The sequence below is a fragment of the Anomaloglossus baeobatrachus genome, chromosome 7 (genome assembly GCF_048569485.1).
Source record: "Anomaloglossus baeobatrachus isolate aAnoBae1 chromosome 7, aAnoBae1.hap1, whole genome shotgun sequence".
NCBI lineage: Eukaryota > Metazoa > Chordata > Amphibia > Anura > Aromobatidae > Anomaloglossus > Anomaloglossus baeobatrachus.
This window is the reverse complement of record NC_134359.1, coordinates 306071498-306097025: the sequence shown is the minus strand read 5'-3', so window position 1 is coordinate 306097025 and position 25528 is coordinate 306071498. Positions and strand designations below refer to the sequence as shown.

The following is a 25528-nucleotide window of genomic DNA, read 5'->3' as shown; positions in this document are numbered from 1 at the left end:
CCCTCACAGATCCCTTCCTCTAGCGTGTCCCCTGCCCCTCACAGATCCCTTCCTCTAGCGTGTCCCCTGCCCCTCACAGATCCCTTCCCCTAGCGTGTCCCCTGCTCCTCACAGATCCCTTTAATCTAGCGTGTCCCCTGCTCCTCACAGATCCCTTTAATCTACCGTGTCCCCTACCCCTCACCGATCCCTTCCTCTAGCGCATCCCCTGCCCCTCACAGATCCCTTCCTCTAGCGTGTCCCCTGCCCCTCACAGATCCCTTCCTCTAGCGTGTCCCCTGCCCCTCACAGATCCCTTCCTCTAGCGCGTCCCCTGCCCCTCACAGATCCCTTCCTCTAGCGTGTCCCCTGCCCCTCACAGAACCCTTCCTCTAGCGTGTCCCCTGCCCCTCACAGATCCCTTCCTCTAGCGTGTCCCCTGCCCCTCACAGATCCCTTCCTCTAGCGCGTCCCCTACCCCTCACAGATCCCTTCCTCTAGCGCGTCCCCTGCCCCTCACAGATCCCTTCCTCTAGCGCGTCCCCTACCCCTCACCGATCCCTTCCTCTAGCGCATCCCCTGCCCCTCACAGATCCCTTCCTCTAGCGTGTCCCCTGCCCCTCACAGATCCCTTCCTCTAGCGTGTCCCCTACCCCTCACAGATCCCTTCCTCTAGCGCGTCCCCTGCCCCTCACAGATCCCTTCCTCTAGCGCGTCCCCTACCCCTCACAGATCCCTTCCTCTAGCGTGTCCCCTGCCCCTCACAGATCCCTTCTGTGATGTCCTGGCAAAACCAGGTAGTCTCAAAAGTTTACATCCTCGTTGTTACCACCAGAAACCCACATTTAGGCATAAATAAATTTAAGCACAAAAGGAAGCAGAAAAAAACCGCACATTTATTCTGCTCTATTTTTCCTGCCAAAACATGATTTTTATGTGCAGAAAAGAAACATAAAAAAGCAGCGTGTGTACACGGCCTACCTTCAGGTTGACAGCGCTGCATACGATCAGTGACCTTAGTGGTCTTCTACTCAGGAAGAGCCTCTGAGATGAGTGATTGGCTGCAGCGCTGCAGCCAATCTGATGTCGGAGCTGCAGTCTGAAAGCAGCGGAGGAGACTCTGGACCCGAGGAGGAGTTTAAAGGGAACCTCTCATGTTGTATAATGCCAGTAACATACAGTTATGGGGTTAATCTGCAGCTTAATAGCATTCGCAAGGAGCCGGGAAGCTTATGGGGCGACGGCTGTAACATTACCATCAAGCGGAGGGTTGGATATCGGATAGCCACGCTTTACATTCTCGCTAGGAAAGCAGAATGACGCCATTATTTACCGCTTCCAAATGGGAATAATCTCAAGTTGGCGAATTTCTACAAGTTTGGTTCCTGCTCTCAAACTTTCACCAAGTGGCTGCTGCCGGTTACCCACATACTGCAACAAGGCCGCAGAAGCGCTGCGATCTCCGCAAACCCGGCCCCCCGACACCCAAGCTAACGTCAAGCCTACAGGCAGCCAAAGCAACAGCAGCATCGGGAGCAGGATGGACTGGATGGGTTATTGGCATTTGCTTTTAACACGTTACACCCCCACCCCCCGCCCCAGGGGACTCATACCGGGGCTCATCATGGGATGGGACTTCAGTCTCCAGAAGACTATGAGATTCCCAACTCTCAGGAAGATCCCAGGCGGAAGATATTGTGGTCATGATTATTATCACAATTTTACCTATCAATATGACACATGCCATGGATCAAATCACCCAACTGACATTAATTTGGGGCTGATCGCACAATTATATAAAACTATGCATGTTCTCCCCCTCTGGATCACGATGTAAAAAATGTGCCTCCCATAAATATCGGATCAATACAAACCCAAATATTCATATCTGGACACCGGAGAGAGAGGTCTACCAAGGACACTGATAAAAAGAAGCTTATGCCTGGGAAGGCCGTGCTCCTCCTCTGCGTAAACGAATCCCAGTCTTGCCGTCTTTTCCCTAAGCATTCCACCGCTAATAATTATAATCCACCACAGGGGGTCCAAACCAACAGGGGCCAGATTTATTGTTCTCTTTCTTCCTCCTTTATAATATTATATATTTTTTTCCTACGACAACGATGCTTAACCCCATATGTTCAGTGTGGTGGTGGACGGGTCCTCACTAGAGACCTGGGAGATGTCTTATTTATTTTACCATTTCTTTATGATGGACTGTTCAGACCTCTGGGCATAAATGGAGAATAAAGGAACCAAGGAAAAGTAATCCAGTACAGATGGAGGCAAATTCAATCAGGACCTTATTGGCATGTGAAGCGCCGGCCGCGAGATCTTGTATCAGTTCCTGTCCCATCGGCTGCCGATGATACACTCCGCCGTCCTCTGTGGACATCGCTGCCGGTGGGAACGGTGGGGACTGTGAAAAGGGCCATAACTGGCAGCTTTCATTATGGAGGTGGCCACAGCAGCCCGCCATGATTGGAGGACTTTGATAATAAGGTCTGTGCCGGGAGGAATATGGGTGCTTCTGACTCTGCAGGGAAGTGTTGAGCAACTCGATGCCCCAGAATCCTCCACCTACGGGAAGCAGCACTGACCTCTCCTCTGAAGCAGAGAAATATTACAGCTTCTGAGCGGTGATCAGTATAATGAGAGGCATCACGATCCACCACCAGAGGGCAGCCATAACCCCTCACGACCCACCCCCAGGGGGCAGCCTTAGACCCTGTAAATGCCGCCGGACCAGTGAACGCATCACAATCCACCACCAGAGGGCAGCCTCAGACCCTGTAAGAGCCGCCGGACAAGTGAACGTATCACGATCCACCACCAGAGGGCAGCCTCAGACCCTGTAAGTGCCGCCGGACCAGTGAACGCATCACGATCCTCCACCAGAGGGCAGCCTCAGACCCTGTAAGTGCTGCCGGGCCAGGCTACGTATCACGATCCACCACCAGGGGGCAGCCTCAGACCGCGTTATTGCACATTTTAATTTCCTGCTGTTTTAGTGAAACATGGAAAGAAAAACAAAAATCCAGTAAACATTTCCAAAAATATTTTTTTAAATTATTTTTCCATATTTATGTAATAATAATATGACATTCATTTCATTGTCCAGCAGATTCATCCAGCCACATTGAGTCGTGGGTGGAACATCAGAGACAGCAGCATCACAGAGACCACCCGGGGAGGAGGAAGGGGGGTGGCCTCGGAGACCACCCATGAGGGGACGTCAGAAACCAACCGGGGGGACATCAGACACCATCACAGAGACCACCCGGGAGACGTCACACTTCGCCAGTGCTTAAAAATTGTAGTTAAAATTTTTTAAAAAATTATGAAAAACTTGAAAAATACATCTTATATATAAATAACAAAAAATAATACTATAAAACCCGCGTGCGTCCATCATTGTGCTCGCGGGGCAGAGTCTTTACTGCGCAGCAGGCTGGACTGTTTCTCCATCAGTTTACTGAACAGGCCGCTCCGGTTCTGGAGAAGCTGCTGGTGTTTCCCGCACTCCACCACTCGCCCCTGGTCCAGGACGGCCACAGAGTCTGCGTTCTGGATGGTGGACAGGCGATGGGCGATAATGAGGACCGTGCGTCCCTCCATCAGACGGTCCAGCGCCTCCTGAACAAGGGACTCGTTTTCTGCATCCAGAGCGCTGGGCGGAAAGAAAAGCAGAAATGAGATTTGGAACAGAGAAGCAGCAAAAAAGAAAAAAAAAAAAAAAAGGCAGCACAGCGGCTCCTCGGCCCTCCCCCGCCCAGAGGCGGCTCCTCGGCCCTCCCCCGCCCAGAGGCGGCTCCTCGGCCCTCCCCCGCCCAGAGGCGGCTCCTCGGCCCTCCCCCGCCCAGAGGCGGCTCCTCGGCCCTCCCCCGCCCAGAGGCGGCTCCTCGGCCCTCCCCCGCCCAGAGGCGGCTCCTCGGCCCTCCCCCGCCCAGAGGCGGCTCCTCGGCCCTCCCCCGCCCAGAGGCGGCTCCTCGGCAGCTCCTTCGCCTTCCAGTCCTGTGAGCAGAGCTCCCAGCGAGGGCTGGACATTGATCAAAAATGTCAGCAGCATTAACCCTTAGCTGGCAGAAGACCAGGACTGTAGTGATGATGGACGTTACCTTGTCGCTTCATCCAAGAGAAGAATCCGTGGGTTCTGAGGAGGAGAAACAAATGAACCAGTTCATAGTATGGATAAGATACTATACCAGATACCAGGCCCAACCTCGCACAGGAGGGGGGCTGTGTCTGTAATACAAGCCGATCCTTCTAATCTCATACACATCATGGCCGACCCATCAGGAATGTTACAGAATAAGAAACATTTTTATTCTAAAATCCAGCGCCCCCCCCCGACCACTGGTTGTGTCTGGTATTGCAGCTCCATTACGGAGAATAGTAAGAATCCTCCTCACAAGAGTCTCTGCCAGGAAGGTTTCCCTCAGTCCCTACAGGAGACTCACCTTAAGCAACGCCCGGGCAATGGCGATCCTCTGTTTCTGGCCCCCTGAGGAAGAAAAATAGAGGACGTGAATTATTTCAATGGACAAAGGATAAAATTTTTCTAAATTTGTATTTAAAGGGAACATTGCAAAAGGTGAGAAGTGACCAGTGCTTAATTCCCTCTGTTGTGTACTATGAGATTATATATATATATATATATATATATATATATATATATATATATATATATATATATATATATATATATATATATATACATACACACACATACACTCACACACACATGCCTCCAGAGATATTGGACTTATTATTCAGTGTTAATTTGTAAGAGGAGTGGTAAATTATGCAAAACAGCCTGAAGACCCGCCCATGAGGATCATGAGAGCCACACCCCTTGTGGAAGTCCCTAAGAATTAGCTCCAGATAAAAAAAAGGCCCAAATCTCCGGATTTGTATGGAGGGTAAAAAAAAAACAAAAAACAAAAAGCATAAAAAAAAAAAAAAGCAAACAAAACAAAAATATACTTGATATAACGGACTGCTGAAGATAGAGACTGGAATAAAACCACAGCAAAAAGTCCTGTAAGGCTACATGCACACGCTGCATCTTTGTGTGTTCACAAACTGCAACCAAAACTGCCCCTTGTCAGAGCGAGCCTGGAAATGTCACAAAAACGCTTGTAATTGTAGGTGCGTTTTTGCTGAGTTTTTGCTGCGTTTTCGGTGCGTTTTTGTGACATGTTGACAAAAACGCAGGAAGAATTAACAAACACTGACAAAAACTGCAACGTGTGCAGCAAATCTGACTTCTCATAGACTTTGCTGGGAAGTTTGCGGACCTGTAGGCGGCCGTACCTGACAGGAGGACGCCTTTCTCCCCAACCACAGTGTTAAATCCTTCAGGAAAACTCTCGATAAATCCCATGGCATTGGCGACCTCAGCCACCCTCCGGACCTGCTCTGGGGTGACCGTGGAGGGGTCTTCTGCCCCGTAAGCGATGTTCTCCGAGATGGAGCAGGAAAACAGGACTGGTTCCTGCAGCCAGAAGAAAGGGAAAGGAAAGGATTCAGCAAAAACATCTATGGGGGCTGTGATAATATCTCCAACACCAGCCGAGCGCAGCCACCGGGCCGAGCCGGCCGCGTGCAGCCACCGGGCCGAGCCAGCCCCCGGGCCGAGCCAGCCGCGTGCAGCCACCGGGCCGAGCCAGCCGCGTGCAGCCACCGGGCCGAGCCAGCCGCGTGCAGCCACCGGGCCGAGCCAGCCGCGTGCAGCCACCGGGCCGAGCCAGCCGCGTGCAGCCACCGGGCCGAGCCAGCCGCGTGCAGCCACCGGGCCGAGCCAGCCGCGTGCAGCCACCGGGCCGAGCCAGCCGCGTGCAGCCACCGGGCCGAGCCAGCCGCGTGCAGCCACCGGGCCGAGCCAGCCGCGTGCAGCCACCGGGCCGAGCCAGCCCCCGGGCCGAGCCAGCCGCGTGCAGCCACCGGGCCGAGCCAGCCGCGTGCAGCCACCGGGCCGAGCCAGCCGCGTGCAGCCACCGGGCCGAGCCAGCCTCAAAACCAGGTTTTTGGAGAAATTCATAATTAATATGATTTGTTACAAATTCCTTCACTGATCTCTCGGTGGGAGGTCAGAGAGGATTTCTTCTTCTTATCATATAGGATCCACGCTGTATCGAGCTCGGTGTTATCAGTATTTCCATGATTTCCTTCTGTTCTCAGAGTGACCTGTAATAACTCCTGGCGCGGGCCATGTCTGAGGAGCATTGACATCATATAGGGCGGTCCGGTTACCTGGCTGACGGTGCCGATCTTTGACCGTAACCAGAGCGGGTTGAGGTGGAGCATGTTGTGGTCATCGATGTGGATGGATCCTGGGAAAACAGATGGTGGCAAATATCAGAGATTGCAGGAGATTACAGCACGGCCATACTGTGCGTGCAGCGAGAGAAGACGATAACACCTCACGGCACGGCCATCCCCGAATGGTGGAATTATCCCAACAAAACCCATACCGGTTACCGGGCACTAACCTGCCATCCGGTCCTGTCAGTCCTGCAGCCAGTCACTATGTGACGTGTAATAATGGAGGGACCATTACTGCCCCCCGCAGGACGTGACGAGCCCCACATCTTACCTGTGCTGGGATCATACAGCCTCAGCAGCAGCGACACCAGGGTGGATTTTCCTGAGCCGCTTGGTCCCACCACGGCCATCACAGACCCGGACGGCACAGAGAGGTTCAGTCCTTGGAAAATAGGAGCATCGGGCCGGCTGGGGTAGACAAAGCCAACATCACGGAACTCCAGAGCACCGCGAAACCTGTCTGATGGGATCTGTACACCCTCTGAAATAAGAGGAACATAACCCATCACCGGGATTATCACACAGCGGTCACAGGTCATCATACAGCCATCATCATCATCATCATCATCATCAATCGTCCCTTTCATAGTTATGCAGCCATTCTAACATGAATTTTTCACACGATACAAATTGTATTATGAAATCTGGAGACGGATCAGTTATTTCCGTGATCCATAAATCATCCGTCATCATCCAGCCGATGATAATCATCCATCATCCCCCAGTTAGTGATATCCGGGGAGCTTCCCCCTCCTCTCCACAGACTGATCCGCGCCGTCCTCCCGCCCCTCACACATACGGCGCCACGTTACCGTCTCCATCTTATCTTCTGTACTTTGCTCTCACCATTAAAAGGCATCAGAGGTTTCCGGTCCAGCAGCTCCCAGATACGAGACCCGGCCCCGAATCCCTTCATCAGCTCCGAATAGAAAGAGCTGAGCCCTGGAACACAACGTGCCGCCATAAACACCGGATGTCCGGGCAATTACAGCTGCAGCAGACATGTTCTGTATCTACGCTCAGAGATTAATCTCCAGGGACAACGATCTAATGATGGAAATTAACTCTGCGCTCTTCAAATATGAAGCCTCCGAGGTTCGGGGGGAGGGCCAAGCGCGAGCCGGGGGGAGGGCCAAGCGCGAGCCGGGGGGAGGGCCAAGCCACGAACCAATGGGGTAAATACTGTGTGTACCTCCGATGCTGATCCCAACCCAGAAGGCGTACATCAGGAAGGAGGACAGCTCGCCCACCGTCATGTGCGCCGCCCCGGTCAGCAGGCCTCCTTTATACAACACAGCCAACACAATGAGGTTCCCCGACAGGCCGGTCTGCAGAACAGAAGAAAGGGGGACAGAAATGAGCTCAGGGTACGGAAGAATTGCAGAGATGTCACAGTCTTTGTTCAGAAATGAAGACAACGTGGACATCAGGTTGGTACTCACAAGGCCAAAGAATCCAGCCCGGGCAAAGGCCTCCTTATAGGCCAGGTCCATGACATAGTCCACTTTACCATCGTACTTCTCCATCTCCAGCATCTCCTTCCCAAAGGCTCGCACCGTCCGGACGTTCCCGATACGCTCCTCCGACAGCTGAGGACACGAGAGGAAAGAACAGGGGAGAAACCTGGGGTCACTGATGAAACATACGGGGACGGTGGTAAAATGACGGCACAAGGGTCACCAGTTAGCAGGTTGACTCTAGCCGGTGATATTTAGCTGCTAGGACACATGCATGATTGAGCGGTGTCCTCTGGGAGCGGTTTGAGGTGGGGGACAGAGCTGCATGGCTTCATGGCCACTTACCTGAGTGGCTTCAGCAAGCGAGTCCTGAGTCAGCATAGAAACTTTCCGTAAATATCTCCCATAAATGACAGCAACAACCGCGAGCGGAGGGACAATGCTCAGGACAAACATGGCCAATTGTGGAGAGACGAAAAACTGCCGGGAGAAAAGAAGATGATGAGGAGGAACACGAGAGCAGTGTCTACGTCTGTGTATACGGCTGGGAATATACAGGGGTGTGTTATATACTGTCGTGGCAAATTTCACAAAATTACACAATTTGGTTTTCACACATTTTGCGCTTCAGTTTATATAGCGGTATTTAGCATTAAATTGTTATGAGGAGCGATAGACGAGTTTCAGCCACAACATGACCAGCGGACATCATATCACAGGAGAAAGCGTGAACAAGGACAAGGCAGCGGACATCATATCACAGGAGAAAGCGTGAACAAGGACAAGGCAGCGGACATCATATCACAGGAGAAAGCGTGAACAAGGACAAGGCAGCGGACATCATATCACAGGAGAAAGCGTGAACAAGGACAAGGCAGCGGACATCATATCACAGGAGAAAGTGTGAACAAGGACAAGGCAGCGGACATCATATCACAGGAGAAAGCGTGAACAAGGACAAGGCAGCGGACATCATATCACAGGAGAAAGCGTGAACAAGGACAAGGCAGCGGACATCATATCACAGGAGAAAGCGTGAACAAGGACAAGGCAGCGGACATCATATCACAGGAGAAAGCGTGAACAAGGACAAGGCAGCGGACATCATATCACAGGAGAAAGCGTGAACAAGGACAAGGCAGCGGACATCATATCACAGGAGAAAGCGTGAACAAGGACAAGGCAGCGGACATCATATCACAGGAGAAAGCGTGAACAAGGACAAGGCAGCGGACATCATATCACAGGAGAAAGTGTGAACAAGGACAAGGCAGCGGACATCATATCACAGGAGAAAGCGTGAACAAGGACAAGGCAGCGGAGAGCCCTCCCTCAGGCTGAGGCCGGTTTCACACATCCGGCTTTTCGCTGGTTTGCCGGATCCGGCGCTCTCCCATACAGTGACTACAGTACAGTGACAGCGCAACAAGCGCCGGTCACGTGCTGTCATGTGACCCGGACGTTACAGCGCTGTCACTGTACTGTATTGTCTGTACGGGAGAGCGCCGGATCCGGCAAACCGGAGAAAAGCCGGATGTGTGAAACCGGCCTAAAGGAACTAAAAGAGCAGACTGGATACTTTAATAACGGAGGAGCTCAAAATCATTGTCTTCTGTGAAACCACGAATACCTTCAAGGTGACACGTACGTAGATGTATATGTATATGTGTATGTATATTTTTCTCATGTTGTGTATCTGTCCCTGTATTTTTCAGCCCATCCCCTCATTACCCGGAGGTCAGTGTCTGTAGTAACCGGTGATTATATACACACAGTATATACATTATATACACATGCAGTGAGTGCGGTATTACCATCATCCCCACGCCCACAGACGCCTGTGCCACGGCTCGCAGTCCATCCGACAGATTCTCTGTGACTGATCTGCCAATCAAAACGGTGTCTGCAGACAATCGATTGATCAGCTCCCCGGTACGAGTCTTGTCAAAGAAGCCGACCTCCTGCCTGAGGAGCGAGGAGAAGAGCGAGGAGCGCAGCCTGCGGACGATCCGCTGCCCTGGGGAGAGTCATGGAGACAATGTAACAAATGAGACCGCGATTCTCGGTCATCAGTGATGAATGTGTCCATGTGCGGCCCCCGCACCACAGAGGATGGACGCAGGCGATCATATACCCTGCGCCGTATCATCACTACGGTCATATACCCTGCGCCGTATCATCACTACGGTCATATACCCTGCACTGTATCATCACTACGGTCATATACCCTGCACTGTATCATCACTACGGTCATATACCCTGCGCTGTATCATCACTACGGTCATATACCCTGCGCTGTATCATCACTACGGTCATATACCCTGCGCCGTATCATCACTACGGTCATATACCCTGCACTGTATCATCACTACGGTCATATACCCTGCGCTGTATCATCACTACGGTCATATACCCTGCGCTGTATCATCACTACGGTCATATACCCTGCGCTGTATCATCACTACGGTCATATACCCTGCGCCGTAACATCACTACGGTCATATACCCTGCACTGTATCATCACTACGGTCATATACCCAGCGCTGTATCATCACTACGGTCATATACCCTGCGCTGTATCATCACTACGGTCATATACCCTGCGCCGTATCATCACTACGGTCATATACCCTGCGCCGTATCATCACTACGGTCATATACCCTGCACTGTATCATCACTACGGTCATATACCCTGCGCTGTATCATCACTACGGTCATATACCCTGCGCTGTATCATCACTACGGTCATATACCCTGCGCTGTATCATCACTACGGTCATATACCCTGCGCCGTATCATCACTACGGTCATATACCCTGCGCCGTATCATCACTACGGTCATATACCCTGCGCCGTATCATCACTACGGTCATATACCCTGCACTGTATCATCACTATGGTCATATACCCTGCGCTGTATCATCACTACGGTCATATACCCTGCACTGTATCATCACTACGGTCATATACCCTGCGCCGTATCATCACTACGGTCATATACCCTGCACTGTATCATCACTACGGTCATATACCCTGCGCTGTATCATCACTACGGTCATATACCCTGCGCCGTATCATCACTACGGTCATATACCCTGCACTGTATCATCACTATGGTCATATACCCTGCGCTGTATCATCACTACGGTCATATACCCTGCGCCGTATCATCACTACGGTCATATACCCTGCGCCGTATCATCACTACGGTCATATACCCTGCGCCGTATCATCACTACGGTCATATACCCTGCGCCGTATCATCACTACGGTCATATACCCTGCACTGTATCATCACTACGGTCATATACCCTGCGCTGTATCATCACTACGGTCATATACCCTGCGCCGTATCATCACTACGGTCATATACCCTGCGCCGTATCATCACTACGGTCATATACCCTGCACTGTATCATCACTACGGTCATATACCCTGCGCCGTATCATCACTACGGTCATATACCCTGCACTGTATCATCACTACGGTCATATACCCTGCACTGTATCATCACTACGGTCATATACCCTGCGCTGTATCATCACTACGGTCATATACTCAGCGCTGTATCATCACTACGGTCATATACCCTGCACTGTATCATCACTACGGTCATATACCCTGCACTGTATCATCACTACGGTCATATACCCTGCGCTGTATCATCACTACGGTCATATACCCTGCGCTGTATCATCACTACGGTCATATACCCTGCGCCGTATCATCACTACGGTCATATACCCTGCGCCGTATCATCACTACGGTCATATACCCTGCGCCGTATCATCACTACGGTCATATACCCTGCACTGTATCATCACTACGGTCATATACCCTGCACTGTATCATCACTACGGTCATATACCCTGCGCCGTATCATCACTACGGTCATATACCCTGCGCCGTATCATCACTACGGTCATATACCCTGCACTGTATCATCACTACGGTCATATACCCTGCACTGTATCATCACTACGGTCATATACCCTGCGCTGTATCATCACTACGGTCATATACCCTGCACTGTATCATCACTACGGTCATATACCCTGCACTGTATCATCACTACGGTCATATACTCAGTGCTGTATCATCACTACGGTCATATACCCTGCGCTGTATCATCACTACGGTCATATACCCTGCGCTGTATCATCACTACGGTCATATACCCTGCGCTGTATCATCACTACGGTCATATACCCTGCGCTGTATCATCACTACGGTCATATACCCTGCGCTGTATCATCACTACGGTCATATACCCTGCGCTGTATCATCACTACGGTCATATACCCTGCGCTGTATCATCACTACGGTCATATACCCTGCACTGTATCATCACTACGGTCATATACTCAGTGCTGTATCATCACTACGGTCATATACCCTGCGCTGTATCATCACTACGGTCATATACCCTGCACTGTATCATCACTACGGTCATATACCCTGCGCTGTATCATCACTACGGTCATATACCCTGCGCCGTATCATCACTACGGTCATATACTCGGCGCTGCACTTCGTACCTGAGGTTTGCATGAGGTAGACCCGGGTGCCGTTGGCCGCAGCTCCCAGCAGGAAGACCCCGCTCAGTAAGGCACACAGTGAGGTCAGGCTGGACGTCAGATCCTGCGCAGGATTCGAGTAGATCACATCGATCACTTTACCCAGGAAAAATGGCGCGGACATAGTGATGACACTGGAGACGGTGAGGAAGCCGACCGCGGCTGCAGGAGAGAGAGAGAGTCATACTGGAGGGAGGGCGGCACCGCTAGAGATCAGGGGAGGTCTCATCATGGGGGGGAGGGGCTCATCATGGGGGGGGACGGGACGTCTCATCATGGGGGGGGAGGGGTGGGGGGGGGGGAACACGTCTCATCATATCAGATCTAGCTTTGCAGGAATCCTCCACTCCAAAAACAGGAGCTCCGGAGCCCGCACCGCAAGCAGCTGACGGGAGAGGATGAGGTATAAGACAATGTGGTGCCTTGTGCCGGGATCATCACAAATAATGGCTACATGTGCATCTCAATGTGTATAACAGGTATGGTCAGCTGTAAGGAGAATCGGATTTCTCTGCAGGTCACCACATGCACACATTCCCCCACGCTCCCTTACTGGGGCCGGTCACCACATACACACATTTGCCCACACTCCCTTACTGGGGCCGGTCACCACATACACACATTCCCCCACACTCCCTTACTGGGGCCGGTCACCACATACACACATTCCCCCACGCTCCCTTACTGGGGCCGGTCACCACATACACACATTCCCCCACACTCCCTTACTGGGGCCGGTCACCACATACACGCATTCCCCCACACTCCCTTACTGGGGCCGGTCACCCCATACACACATTCCCCCACGCTCCCTTACTGGGGCCGGTCACTACATACACACATTCCCCCACACTCCCTTACTGGGGCCGGTCACCACATACACACATTCCCCCACACTCCATTACTGGGGCCGGTCACCACATACACACATTTGCCCACACTCCCTTACTGGGGCCGGTCACCACATACACACATTCGCCCACACTCCCTTACTGGGGCCGGTCACCACATACACACATTCCCCCACACGCCCTTACTGGGGCCGGTCACCACATACACACATTCCCCCACACTCCCTTACTGGGGCCGGTCACCACATACACACATTCCCCCACACTCCCTTACTGGGGCCGGTCACCACATACACACATTCCCCCACACTCCCTTACTGGGGCCGGTCACCACATACACACATTCCCCCACACTCCATTACTGGGGCCGGTCACCACATACACACATTCCCCCACACTCCCTTACTGGGGCCGGTCACCACATACACACATTCCCCCACACTCCCTTACTGGGGCCGGTCACCACATACACACATTCCCCCACACTCCCTCACTGGGGCCGGTCACCACATACACACATTCCCCCACACTCCATTACTGGGGCCGGTCACCACATACACACATTCCCCCACACTCCCTTACTGGGGCCGGTCACCACATACACACATTCCCCCACACTCCATTACTGGGGCCGGTCACCACATACACACATTCCCCCACACTCCCTTACTGGGGCCGGTCACCACATACACACATTCCCCCACACTCCCTTACTGGGGCCGGTCACCACATACACACATTCCCCCACACTCCCTTACTGGGGCTGGTCACCACATACACACATTCCCCCACACTCCATTACTGGGGCCGGTCACCACATACACACATTCCCCCACACTCCATTACTGGGACCGGTCACCACAGACACACATTCCCCACACTCCATTACTGGGGCCGGTCACCACATACACACATTCCCCCACACTCCCTTACTGGGTCCGGTCACCACATACACACATTCCCCCACACTCCCTCACTGGGGCCGGTCACCACATACACACATTCCCCCACACTCCCTTACTGGGGCCGGTCACCACATGCACACATTCCCCCACACTCCCTCACTGGGGCCGGTCACCACATACACACATTCCCCCACACTCCCTCACTGGGGCCGGTCACCACATACACACATTCCCCCACACTCCCTTACTGGGTCCGGTCACCACATACACACATTCCCCCACACTCCCTTACTGGGTCCGGTCACCACATACACACATTCCCCCACACTCCCTTACTGGGGCCGGTCACCACATACACACATTCCCCACACTCCATTACTGGGGCCGGTCACCACATACACACATTCCCCCACACTCCCATACTGGGGCCGGTCACCACATACACACATTCCCCCACACACCCTTACTGGGGCCGTTCACCACATGCACACATTCCCCCACACTCCCATACTGGGGCCGGTCACTACATACACACATTCCCCCACACTCCATTACTGGGGCCGGTCACCACATACACACATTCCCCCACACTCCCTTACTGGGGCCGGTCACCACATACACACATTCCCCCACACTCCATTACTGGGGCCGGTCACCACATACACACATTCCCCCACACTCCCTTACTGGGGCCGGTCACCACATACACACATTCCCCCACACTCTCTCACTGGGGCCGGTCACCACATACACACATTCCCCCACACTCCATTACTGGGGCCGGTCACCACATACACACATTCCCCCACACTCCATTACTGGGTCCGGTCACCACATACACACATTCCCCCACACTCCATTACTGGGTCCGGTCACCACATACACACATTCCCCCACACTCCCTTACTGGGGCCGGTCACCACATACACACATTCCCCCACACTCTCTCACTGGGGCCGGTCACCACATACACACATTCCCCCACACTCCCTTACTGGGGCCGGTCACCACATACACACATTCCCCCACACTCCCTTACTGGGGCCGGTCACCACATACACACATTCCCCCACACTCTCTCACTGGGGCCGGTCACCACATACACACATTCCCCACACTCCATTACTGGGGCCGGTCACCACATACACACATTCCCCCACACTCCCTTACTGGGGCCGGTCACCACATACACACATTCCCCCACACTCTCTCACTGGGGCCGGTCACCACATACACACATTCCACCACACTCCCTTACTGGGGCCGGTCACCACATACACACATTCCCCCACACTCCCTTACTGGGGCCGGTCACCACATACACACATTCCCCCACACTCCCTCACTGGGGCCGGTCACCACATACACACATTCCCCCACACTCCCTTACTGGGGCCGGTCACCACATACACACATTCCCCCACACTCTCTCACTGGGGCCGGTCACCACATACACACATTCCCCACACTCCATTACTGGGGCCGGTCACCACATACACACATTCCCCACACTCCATTACTGGGGCCGGTCACCACATACACACATTCCCCCACACTCCCTTACTGGGGCCGGTCACCACATACACACATTCCCCCACACTCCCTTACTGGGGCCGGTCACCACATACACACATTCCCCCACACTCCATTACTGGGGCCGGTCACCACATACACACATTCCCCACACTCCATTACTGGGGCCGGTCACCACATACACACATTCCCCACACTCCATTACTGGGGCCGGTCACCACATACACACATTCCCCCACACTCCCATACTGGGGCCGGTCACCACATACACACATTCCCCCACACACCCATACTGGGGCCGGTCACCACATACACACATTCCCCACACTCCATTACTGGGGCCGGTCACCACATACACACATTCCCCCACACTCCCTTACTGGGGCCGGTCACCACATACACACATTCCCCCACACTCCATTACTGGGGCCGGTCACCTGAGCTTGTGTTCCCGCCCTAGAAGGAGAAGGGGGAGGAGCTTAGTTCTGAGGTAAATTCTGTCAGTGGCAGTTGCGGTCGGTGTGAGGTGAGGAGGTGACATGGAGACGTCCTGTCCTGAGGTGACTGGTGAAGCCTCTGCAGGGGCAGCTGCACATTAGCAGGTATCAGTCCCTAGGCCACCTGGACTTTCAGGGTATCAGTCCCTATTTTCCCAGGAGCTCAGTGACGTGATGGAGTCTGGAAACGTCTAGAAGACAGTGAATTTTCCCTCAGGATTCGAGATACTGGAAGGGATCAGAGATCCAGAGTTTTCTTGTGTTGAGAATCCCAGGATCCCAGATGCCTTCTCCCTGGTAGTGAAGTATCGGCCGGAGGACACGAGCCCCACACAGCAGAGGAGCCGCACAGTCACTGGGGAGGTCAGACCACCATCACTGAGACTGTTCTGCAGAGCGTCAGTAACAGGTAACAGCTCCTGTCCTGTCTGTGGCTGATTATTCTATGCTGCACCGTCCCCACCTCACCCTCCCCAGGACAGGAACCAGCCCTAATGGGGGGAGGGGACAACCCTCCGGCACTGTGCATCACCACCTAACTCCTGGAACCCACCAGCAGTGCCGGCCATACCACAGCCCAACATCCCAACTGGCGGCACAAACTTTATTTTATTATTTTTCTCTCAACTTTAATATTTTTAACCCCCATCACAAAAACAGTCGCCCCCGCCCGATACAGCCACATTGCCACTCAGAGCCACCGCCGTTACATCAGAGGTCTACCGGGGGCGGCACACAATGGTGGATAATGGAGTCATTCGCTGATCATATTTACATGGACAGTGATCAGGAATGATCCTTCATGGAATCAATCGCCCAGAAGATCTGATCGGCCCGAGCTCCATACGTGATGTGCAGAGCAGAAGATAAGCGGCGCCTGTAGAATGTGAGGGCCGCAGACTGGGGGGAAACCGGGGCGCAGACATGGAGCCCGACACTTGTGCGGGGCGCAGACATGGAGCCCGACACTTGTGCGGGGCGCAGACATGGAGCCCGACACTTGTGCGGGGCGCAGACATGGAGCCCGACACTTGTGCGGGGCGCAGACATGGAGCCCGACACTTGTGCGGGGCGCAGACATGGAGCCCGACACTTGTGCGGGGCGCAGACATGGAGCCCGACACTTGTGCGGGGCGCAGACATGGAGCCCGACACTTGTGCGGGGCGCAGACATGGAGCCCGACACTTGTGCGGGGCGCAGACATGGAGCCCGACACTTGTGCGGGGCGCAGACATGGAGCCCGACACTTGTGCGGGGCGCAGACATGGAGCCCGACACTTGTGCGGGGCGCAGACATGGAGCCCGACACTTGTGCGGGGCGCAGACATGGAGCCCGACACTTGTGCGGGGCGCAGACATGGAGCCCGACACTTGTGCGGGGCGCAGACATGGAGCCCGACACTTGTGCGGGGCGCAGACATGGACCCGGACACTTGTGCGGGGCGCAGACATGGACCCGGACACTTGTGCGGGGCGCAGACATGGACCCGGACACTTGTGCGGGGCGCAGACATGGACCCGGACACTTGTGCGGGGCGCAGACATGGAGCCGGACACTTGTGCGGGGCGCAGACATGGAGCCGGACACTTGCGCGGGGGCGCAGACATGGACCCGGACACTTGCGCGGGGGCGCAGACATGGAGCCGGACACTTGTGCGGGGCGCAGACATGGAGCCGGACACTTGTGCGGGGCGCAGACATGGAGCCGGACACTTGTGCGGGGCGCAGACATGGAGCCGGACACTTGTGCGGGGCGCAGACATGGAGCCGGACACTTGTGCGGGGCGCAGACATGGAGCCGGACACCTGTGCGGGGCGCAGACATGGACCCGGACACTTGTGCAGGGCGCAGACATGCGGATCTCATCACATAACTGGGTGTGAACGCGGCCGAGCAAACTGCTTTTCCTGCAACGTTTTCAAAGCTGAAGCTATCAGGGAGGAACAGAACCGTCCATCCAGAGACCATATCTCCAGACACAGCAGAGGCCAGATAAGAGGCCACAGAGGAGAATGGGAGGCCGCTCTGTCCAATATTCCAGACACTTCACATAGGAACATATAAAAAAAAAATCTCCACGGGAGGGAGACGGATCTACAGGATGTTCTGGACAGCGCCATCGGTGAGCACAGGTTGTTTCTGGTATTGCAGCTCATTATCAATAAATAGTGCAATACCGGTGTGAACCTGTGCACAACAGAGGCGCTGTTCCTGCATATTATTTCAGGCAATTGCAAAGCATGGATGGGGACGTGTACGTCCAATCCAGTGTCACCACCGTCATCAGTCATGAATGAGCCTCCACCGTATAATAGAGGGGAGGAGGAATCAGAAGCTTCCGTTCTACTAATGTAGCAATTAAACATTGTGACACAACGACCATTGCACAAAACAATGTAACATCTGCAAAAAATAAGAGAAGTCTCCAAGAGCGTCCGACCCTGGAGGAGAACACCCAACATCCTCACATCAAGCACAGAGCAGACTGTCCAGAAGAAGCCTCCGAGAGCACCCAACCCTGGAGGAGAACACCCCAACATCCTCACATCTAGCACAGAGCAGACTGTCCAGACGAAGCCTCCAAGAGCGTCCGACCCTGGAGGAGAACACCCAACATCCTCACATCAAGCACAGAGCAGACTGTTCAGAAGAAGCCTCCGAGAGCACCCCCCTGGAGGAGAACACCCCAACATCCTCACATCAAGCACAGAGCAGACTGTTCAGAAGAAGCCTCCGAGAGCACCCCCCTGGAGGAGAACACCCCAACATCCTCACATCAAACACAGAGCAGACTGTTCAGAAGAAGCCTCCGAGAGCACCCAACCCTGGAGAACACCCCAACATCCTCACATCAAGCACAGAGCAGACTGTCCAGACGAAGCCTCCGAGAGCACCCAACCCTGGAGGAGAACACCCAAACATCCTCACATCAAGCACAGAGCAGACTGTCCAGACGAAGCCTCCGAGAGCACCCAACCCTGGGAGGAGAACACCCAAACATCCTCACATCAAGCACAGAGCAGACTGTCCAGACGAAGCCTCCAAAAGCATCCGACCCTGGAGGAGAACACCCCAACATCCTCACATCAAGCACAGAGCAGACTGTCCAGACGAAGCCTCCAAGAGCGTCCGACCCTGGAGGAGAACACCCAAACATCCTCACATCAAGCACAGAGCAGACTGTCCAGACGAAGCCTCCGAGAGCACCCGACCCTGGAGGAGAACACCCAACATCCTCACATCAAGCACAGAGCAGACTGTTCAGAAGAAGCTTCCGAGAGCATCCGACCCTAGAGGAGAACACCCAACATCCTGGACCAGAGGAGATTGTCCGGATGAAGCCTCAGAGCACCCGACCCTGGAGGAGAACACCCAACATCCTCAGATCAAGCACAGACAGACTGTCCGGAAAAAGCCTCTGAGAACGCTCGACTATGGAGGAGAACACCCAACATCCTCACATTGAGCACAGACTCCACCGGAAGAGACTGATCAGAAGAAGCATCCAAGAGTGTCCGACCCTAGAAGAGAACACCAAACACAGAGCAGACTGTCCGGAAGAAGCCTCCGAGAGCGTCCGACCCTGGAGGAGAACACCCCAACATCCTCACATCAAGCACAGAGCAGACTGTCCAGAAGAAGCCTCCAAGAGCGTCCGACCCTGGAGGAGAACACCCCAACATCCTCACATCAAGCACAGAGCAGACTGTCCAGACGAAGCCTCCGAGAGCACCCAACCCTGGAGGAGAACACCCCAACATCCTCACATCAAGCACAGAGCAGACTGTCCAGACGAAGCCTCCGAGAGCACCCAACCCTGGAGGAGAACACCCCAACATCCTCACATCAAGCACAGAGCAGACTGTTCAGAAGAAGCTTCCGAGAGCACCCGACCCTGGAGGAGAACACCCAACATCCTCAGATCAAGCACAGACAGACTGTCCTGAAAAAGCCTCTGAGAACGCTCGACTATGGAGGAGAACACCCAACATCCTCACATTGAGCACAGACTCCACCGGAAGAGACTGATCAGAAGAAGCCTCCAAGAGTGTCCGACCCTAGAAGAGAACATCAAACACAGAGCAGACTGTCCGGAAGAAGCCTCCAAGAGCACCTGACCCTGGAGGAGAACACCCAATATCCTCACATCAAGCACAGACTGCACCGAAGGAGACTGTCTGGAAGAAGACTGAGAAGATAGTGCCTCTGTGTTAGGATAGGCGCTCGACACCCATCCTGCAGTGTAACGTGGGGGCCCTGATAGGGAGCATGCATATACTCCTCTTAAAGAGGATGTCCACACAGTCCCTATGTGAATAGACCGTTATGTGCTATCATGACCATCGCCCAATCCATGTCTATGGCAGTGGTGACACACGACATTACTGCTTCCATGGGTCCATACATGACTGAGCTCTGGTCACCGATACATAAAACTTCTCCATAGACACAGTAGACCCCCGTCCTCAAGATTGGTGGGGCCCCCGGCAATAACAGCTGAGTCCTGTGTCCTAATAGGAGGGTCGCAGATAATCGCAGAGAGGAAATAACATCCAGGTGGAAAGTAAAAAATATCAAGAAAAATGAGACCCGAGCAGGAGGCAGCCGCTGCACAAATCAGAAGGTGGCAACGACCTGGTGTCTAAACCTTGTGCAAAAAGGGCAGCGCAAGAGAAGACTTCCTATAGCACACCGCTGAGACACCGGATTCTGTTGAGACTTAATAATCCTCCCCTGATCAAAGCGAGGAGATGCGTCGAAAGGATGGAAGGAACCGAAGAGAAGCGGTCGAAAGGATGGAAGGAACCGAAGAGAAGCGGTCGAAAGGATGGAAGGAACCGAAGAGAAGCGGTCGAAAGGAATCGAAGAGAAGCGGTCGAAAGGATTGAAGGAACCGAAGAGAAGCGGTCGAAAGGATGGAAGGAACCGAAGAGAAGCGGTCGAAAGGAATCGAAGAGAAGCGGTCGAAAGGATTGAAGGAACCGAAGAGAAGCGGTCGAAAGGAATCGAAGAGAAGCGGTCGGAAGGATTGAAGGAACTGTGAGGCAAATCCCGGGATATGAAGATGAATTATGACTCCAGTCATAATCGCTCATCACTCCCTGGCAGTGCCCCCCCCTTCTTGTCCTCAGATGTCCAGCATCTGTGAAGCACACACCTCCATGGCCATGTCCTGTGATATGGAAATGAGATGATGTGGGGACAATGGACACAGGATGACTCCCTGCCGTGACCCTGTAGTGGGGGCTGCTAGCTAGTTAGCAAGGCTCTGGAAGTAGCCAGACAGAACGACTCCAGTAAAAAATGGTTCATATCTCGCAAGCCATATTTCCGATAAATATGGCAACCATAAAAATGGTGTCCCCGCATGCGGACGATGCTGGCACACCCTTTTTATGGGAGCAGGACATCGGGAAATGCCCCAGGCGTGATATCAGCCAATGGGGAACTGGCAGACGGGTCATGAGTCCCCTCGTTCTGTAGCTAAATTCATAACTGTCACAATGAGAGCATTGGCGTCCGCCTACGACGCTCCCAGGCAAAGTTATGGCCCATATTCCATGTTGTGGATTTTGTCCATAACTCCAGCCAGGGGTGGAGCAGTGCTCCCTCTGAGGTCACGAAGGTAGGAGGGGACCTGGATTTGTCCAGGTTGATAACCCTACTTCGGCCATTTTCCAGTGTTCTTTCGCTGGGGGTCACGTGTAGGAAACATCTGTGGGAAGGATCCTAGAAACCTGGGTACAGCGCCCCCCTGTGGCCAGACGCAACAAGGTAACTGCTGGAACTGTGTATGCCTGTTTGTAAACCATGCTTTGATTGTAACTGTACTCTGACATATGTATATTCTGTAGATTCCCTATTGTATATATTGTAGTTTCTAGTGTGCTTTAGGCTGATTAAATTATATAATTAATCTTGGGCTGTTCTGTTATCTCGATCTTGAATCCCACGTCTGTGTGTTCGGCTAATAGTTACCGTAAATCGGTTGGTGGCAGCGAGTGTGTGCCAAGGATTATTGTGGGGAGGCCAGTGAGATTCGGGGAGATTTTATATATTCCGCCCGCGGAGGTCGGGGGAATATATACCCTACTCTCACCGGGGACCCTTCAATAATCGGCATAAGTAGTATAGCGGCCTCCTTGCTTATGGTCGGGCAATTCCATAATTGGCCTGACTATAAGAGGGGCGCTAGAGAGCGCGTCACGTGCTCTGTCTGTCGGTCGGGAGGTATAAAAAAGGGGTGACCCCCACTTGTTACCCCCCGATTGTGACGTACTGGTAGCCAGCGTGGGGGATTTCTGAGTGACCCCCCCGGTGGTTTGTGACAGGAACCGAAGAGAAGCGGTCGAAAGGATTGAAGGAACCGAAGAGAAGCGGTCGAAAGGAAGGAAGGAACCAACCAAGAATTGCACCCAGTATACAGGACAGGAGAAGTGGTACTCTGCAGTGTATATATACAGAATAATACACATACTGAGGATTACACCCAGTATACAGGACAGGAGAAGTGGTACTGTGCAGTGTATATATACAGAATAATACAGATACTGAGGATTACACCCAGTATACAGGACAGGAGAAGTGGCACTGTGCAGTGTATATATACAGAATAATACAGATACTGAGGATTACACCCAGTATACAGGACAGGAGAAATGGTACTGTGCAGTGTATATATACAGAATAATACAGATACTGAGGATTACACCCAGTATACAGGACAGGAGGAGTGGTACTGTGCAGTGTATATATACAGAATAATACAGATACTGAGGATTACACCCAGTATACAGGACAGGAGAAGTGGTACTCTGCAGTGTATATATACAGAATAATACAGATACTGAGGATTACACCCAGTATACAGGACAGGAGAAATGGTACTGTGCAGTGTATATATACAGAATAATACAGATACTGAGGATTACACCCAGTATACAGGACAGGAGGAGTGGTACTCTGCAGTGTATATATACAGAATAATACACATACTGAGGATTACACCCAGTATACAGGACAGGAGAAGTGGTACTCTGCAGTGTATATATACAGAATAATACACATACTGAGGATTACACCCAGTATACAGGACAGGAGAAGTGGCACTGTTCAGTGTATATATACAGAATAATACAGATACTGAGGATTACACCCAGTATACAGGACAGGAGAAGTGGTATTGTGCAGTGTATATCTACAGAATAATACAGATACTGAGGATTACACCCAGTATACAGGACAGGAGGAGTGGTACTGTGCAGTGTATATCTACAGAATAATACAGATACTGAGGATTACACCCAGTATACAGGACAGGAGAAGTGGTACTGTGCAGTGTATATATACAGAATAATACAGATACTGAGGATTACACCCAGTATACAGGACAGGAGAAGTGGTACTGTGCAGTGTATATATACAGAATAATACAGGTACTGAGGATTACACCCAGTGTACAGGACAGGAGAAGTGGTACTGTGCAGTGTATATATACAGAATAATACACATACTGAGGATTACACCCAGTGTACAGGACAGGAGAAGTGGTACTGTGCAGTGTATATATACAGAATAATACACATACTGAGGATTACACCCAGTATACAGGACAGGAGAAGTGGTACTCTGCAGTGTATATATACAGAATAATACACATACTGAGGATTACACCCAGTATACAGGACAGGAGAAGTGGCACTGTGCAGTGTATATATACAGAATAATACAGATACTGAGGATTGCACCCAGTATACAGGACAGGAGAAATGGTACTGTGCTGTGTATATATACAGAATAATACAGATACTGAGGATTACACCCAGTATACAGGACAGGAGAAGTGGTATTGTGCAGTGTATATATACAGAATAATACAGATACTGAGGATTACACCCAGTATACAGGACAGGAGAAGTGGTACTGTGCAGTGTATATCTACAGAATAATACAGATACTGAGGATTACACCCAGTATACAGGACAGGAGAAGTGGTACTGTGCAGTGTATATACAGAATAATACAGATACTGAGGATTACACCCAGTATACAGGACAGGAGAAGTGGTACTGTGCAGTGTATATATACAGAATAATACAGGTACTGAGGATTACACCCAGTGTACAGGACAGGAGAAGTGGTACTGTGCAGTGTATATATACAGAATAATACACATACTGAGGATTACACCCAGTGTACAGGACAGGAGAAGTGGTACTGTGCAGTGTATATATACAGAATAATACAGACACTGAGGATTACACCCAGTATACAGGACAGGAGAAGTGGTACTGTGCAGTGTATATATACAGAATAATACAGATACTGAGGATTACACCCATTATACAGGACAGGAGGAGTGGTACTGTGCAGTGTATATATACAGGATAATACAGATACTGAGGATTACACCCAGTATACAGGACAGGAGAAGTGGTACTGTGCAGTGTATATATACAGATACTGAGGATTACACCCAGTATACAGGACAGGACAAGTGGTACTGTGCAATGTATATATATACAGATACTGAGGATTACACCCAGTATACAGGACAGGAGGAGTGGTACTGTGTAGTGTATATATACAGAATAATACAGACACTGAGGATTACACCCAGTATACAGGATAGGAGAAGTGGTACTGTGCAGTGTATATATACAGGATAATACAGATACTGAGGATTACACCCAGTATACAGGACAGGAGAAGTGGTACTGTGCAGTGTATATATATAGATACTGAGGATTACACCCAGTATACAGGACAGGAGAAGTGGTACTGTGCAGTGTATATATACACAGGATAATACAGACACTGAGGATTACACCCAGTATACAGGACAGGAGAAGTGGTACTGTGCAGTGTATATATAAAGAATAATACAGGTACTGAGGATTACACCCAGTATACAGGACAGGAGAAGTGGTACTGTGCAGTGTATATATACAGAATAATACAGGTACTGAGGATTACACCCAGTATACAGGACAGGAGAAGTGGTACTGTGCAGCGTATATATACAGAATAATACAGATACTGAGGATTACACCCAGTATACAGGACAGGAGAAGTGGTACTGTGCAGCGTATATATACAGAATAATACAGATCCTGAGGATTACACCCAGTATACAGGACAGGAGAAGTGGTACTGTACAGTGTATATATACAGAATAATACAGGTACTGAGGATTATACCCAGTATACAGGACAGGAGAAGTGGTACTGTGCAGTGTATATATACAGAATAATACAGATCCTGAGGATTACACCCAGTATACAGGACAGGAGAAGTGGTACTGTGCAGTGTATATATACAGAATAATACAGATCCTGAGGATTACACCCAGTATACAGGACAGGAGAAGTGGTACTGTGCAGTGTATATATACAGAATA

The 25528-nt window shown here is 51.9% G+C and overlaps 2 protein-coding genes across 2 annotated transcripts in view; both read right to left on the bottom strand.

Moving 5' to 3' along the window:
• Positions 1–3033: 3033 nt before the first annotated feature.
• LOC142245710 (ATP-binding cassette sub-family B member 10, mitochondrial-like) overlaps positions 3034–25528 on the bottom strand; it is a 61037-nt gene continuing 38542 nt past the window's right edge. Inside the window, exons 2-13 of the mRNA XM_075318653.1 lie at positions 12301–12501; positions 9575–9777; positions 8106–8240; positions 7746–7892; positions 7496–7631; positions 7150–7245; positions 6575–6784; positions 6232–6311; positions 5293–5473; positions 4437–4480; positions 4095–4129; positions 3034–3646 (exon numbers count right to left, since the gene is read on the bottom strand). Coding sequence (XP_075174768.1) covers positions 3388–3646; positions 4095–4129; positions 4437–4480; positions 5293–5473; positions 6232–6311; positions 6575–6784; positions 7150–7245; positions 7496–7631; positions 7746–7892; positions 8106–8240; positions 9575–9777; positions 12301–12501 — 1727 coding nt within the window. The 3' untranslated portion in view covers positions 3034–3387. The remainder of the gene's footprint in view (positions 3647–4094; positions 4130–4436; positions 4481–5292; positions 5474–6231; positions 6312–6574; positions 6785–7149; positions 7246–7495; positions 7632–7745; positions 7893–8105; positions 8241–9574; positions 9778–12300; positions 12502–25528) is intronic.
• Positions 20052–25528, bottom strand: part of LOC142245759 (ATP-binding cassette sub-family B member 10, mitochondrial-like) — a 34598-nt gene continuing 29121 nt past the window's right edge. Inside the window, exon 6 of the mRNA XM_075318714.1 lies at positions 20052–20186. Within this exon, the coding sequence (XP_075174829.1) occupies positions 20052–20186 (135 nt within the window). The remainder of the gene's footprint in view (positions 20187–25528) is intronic.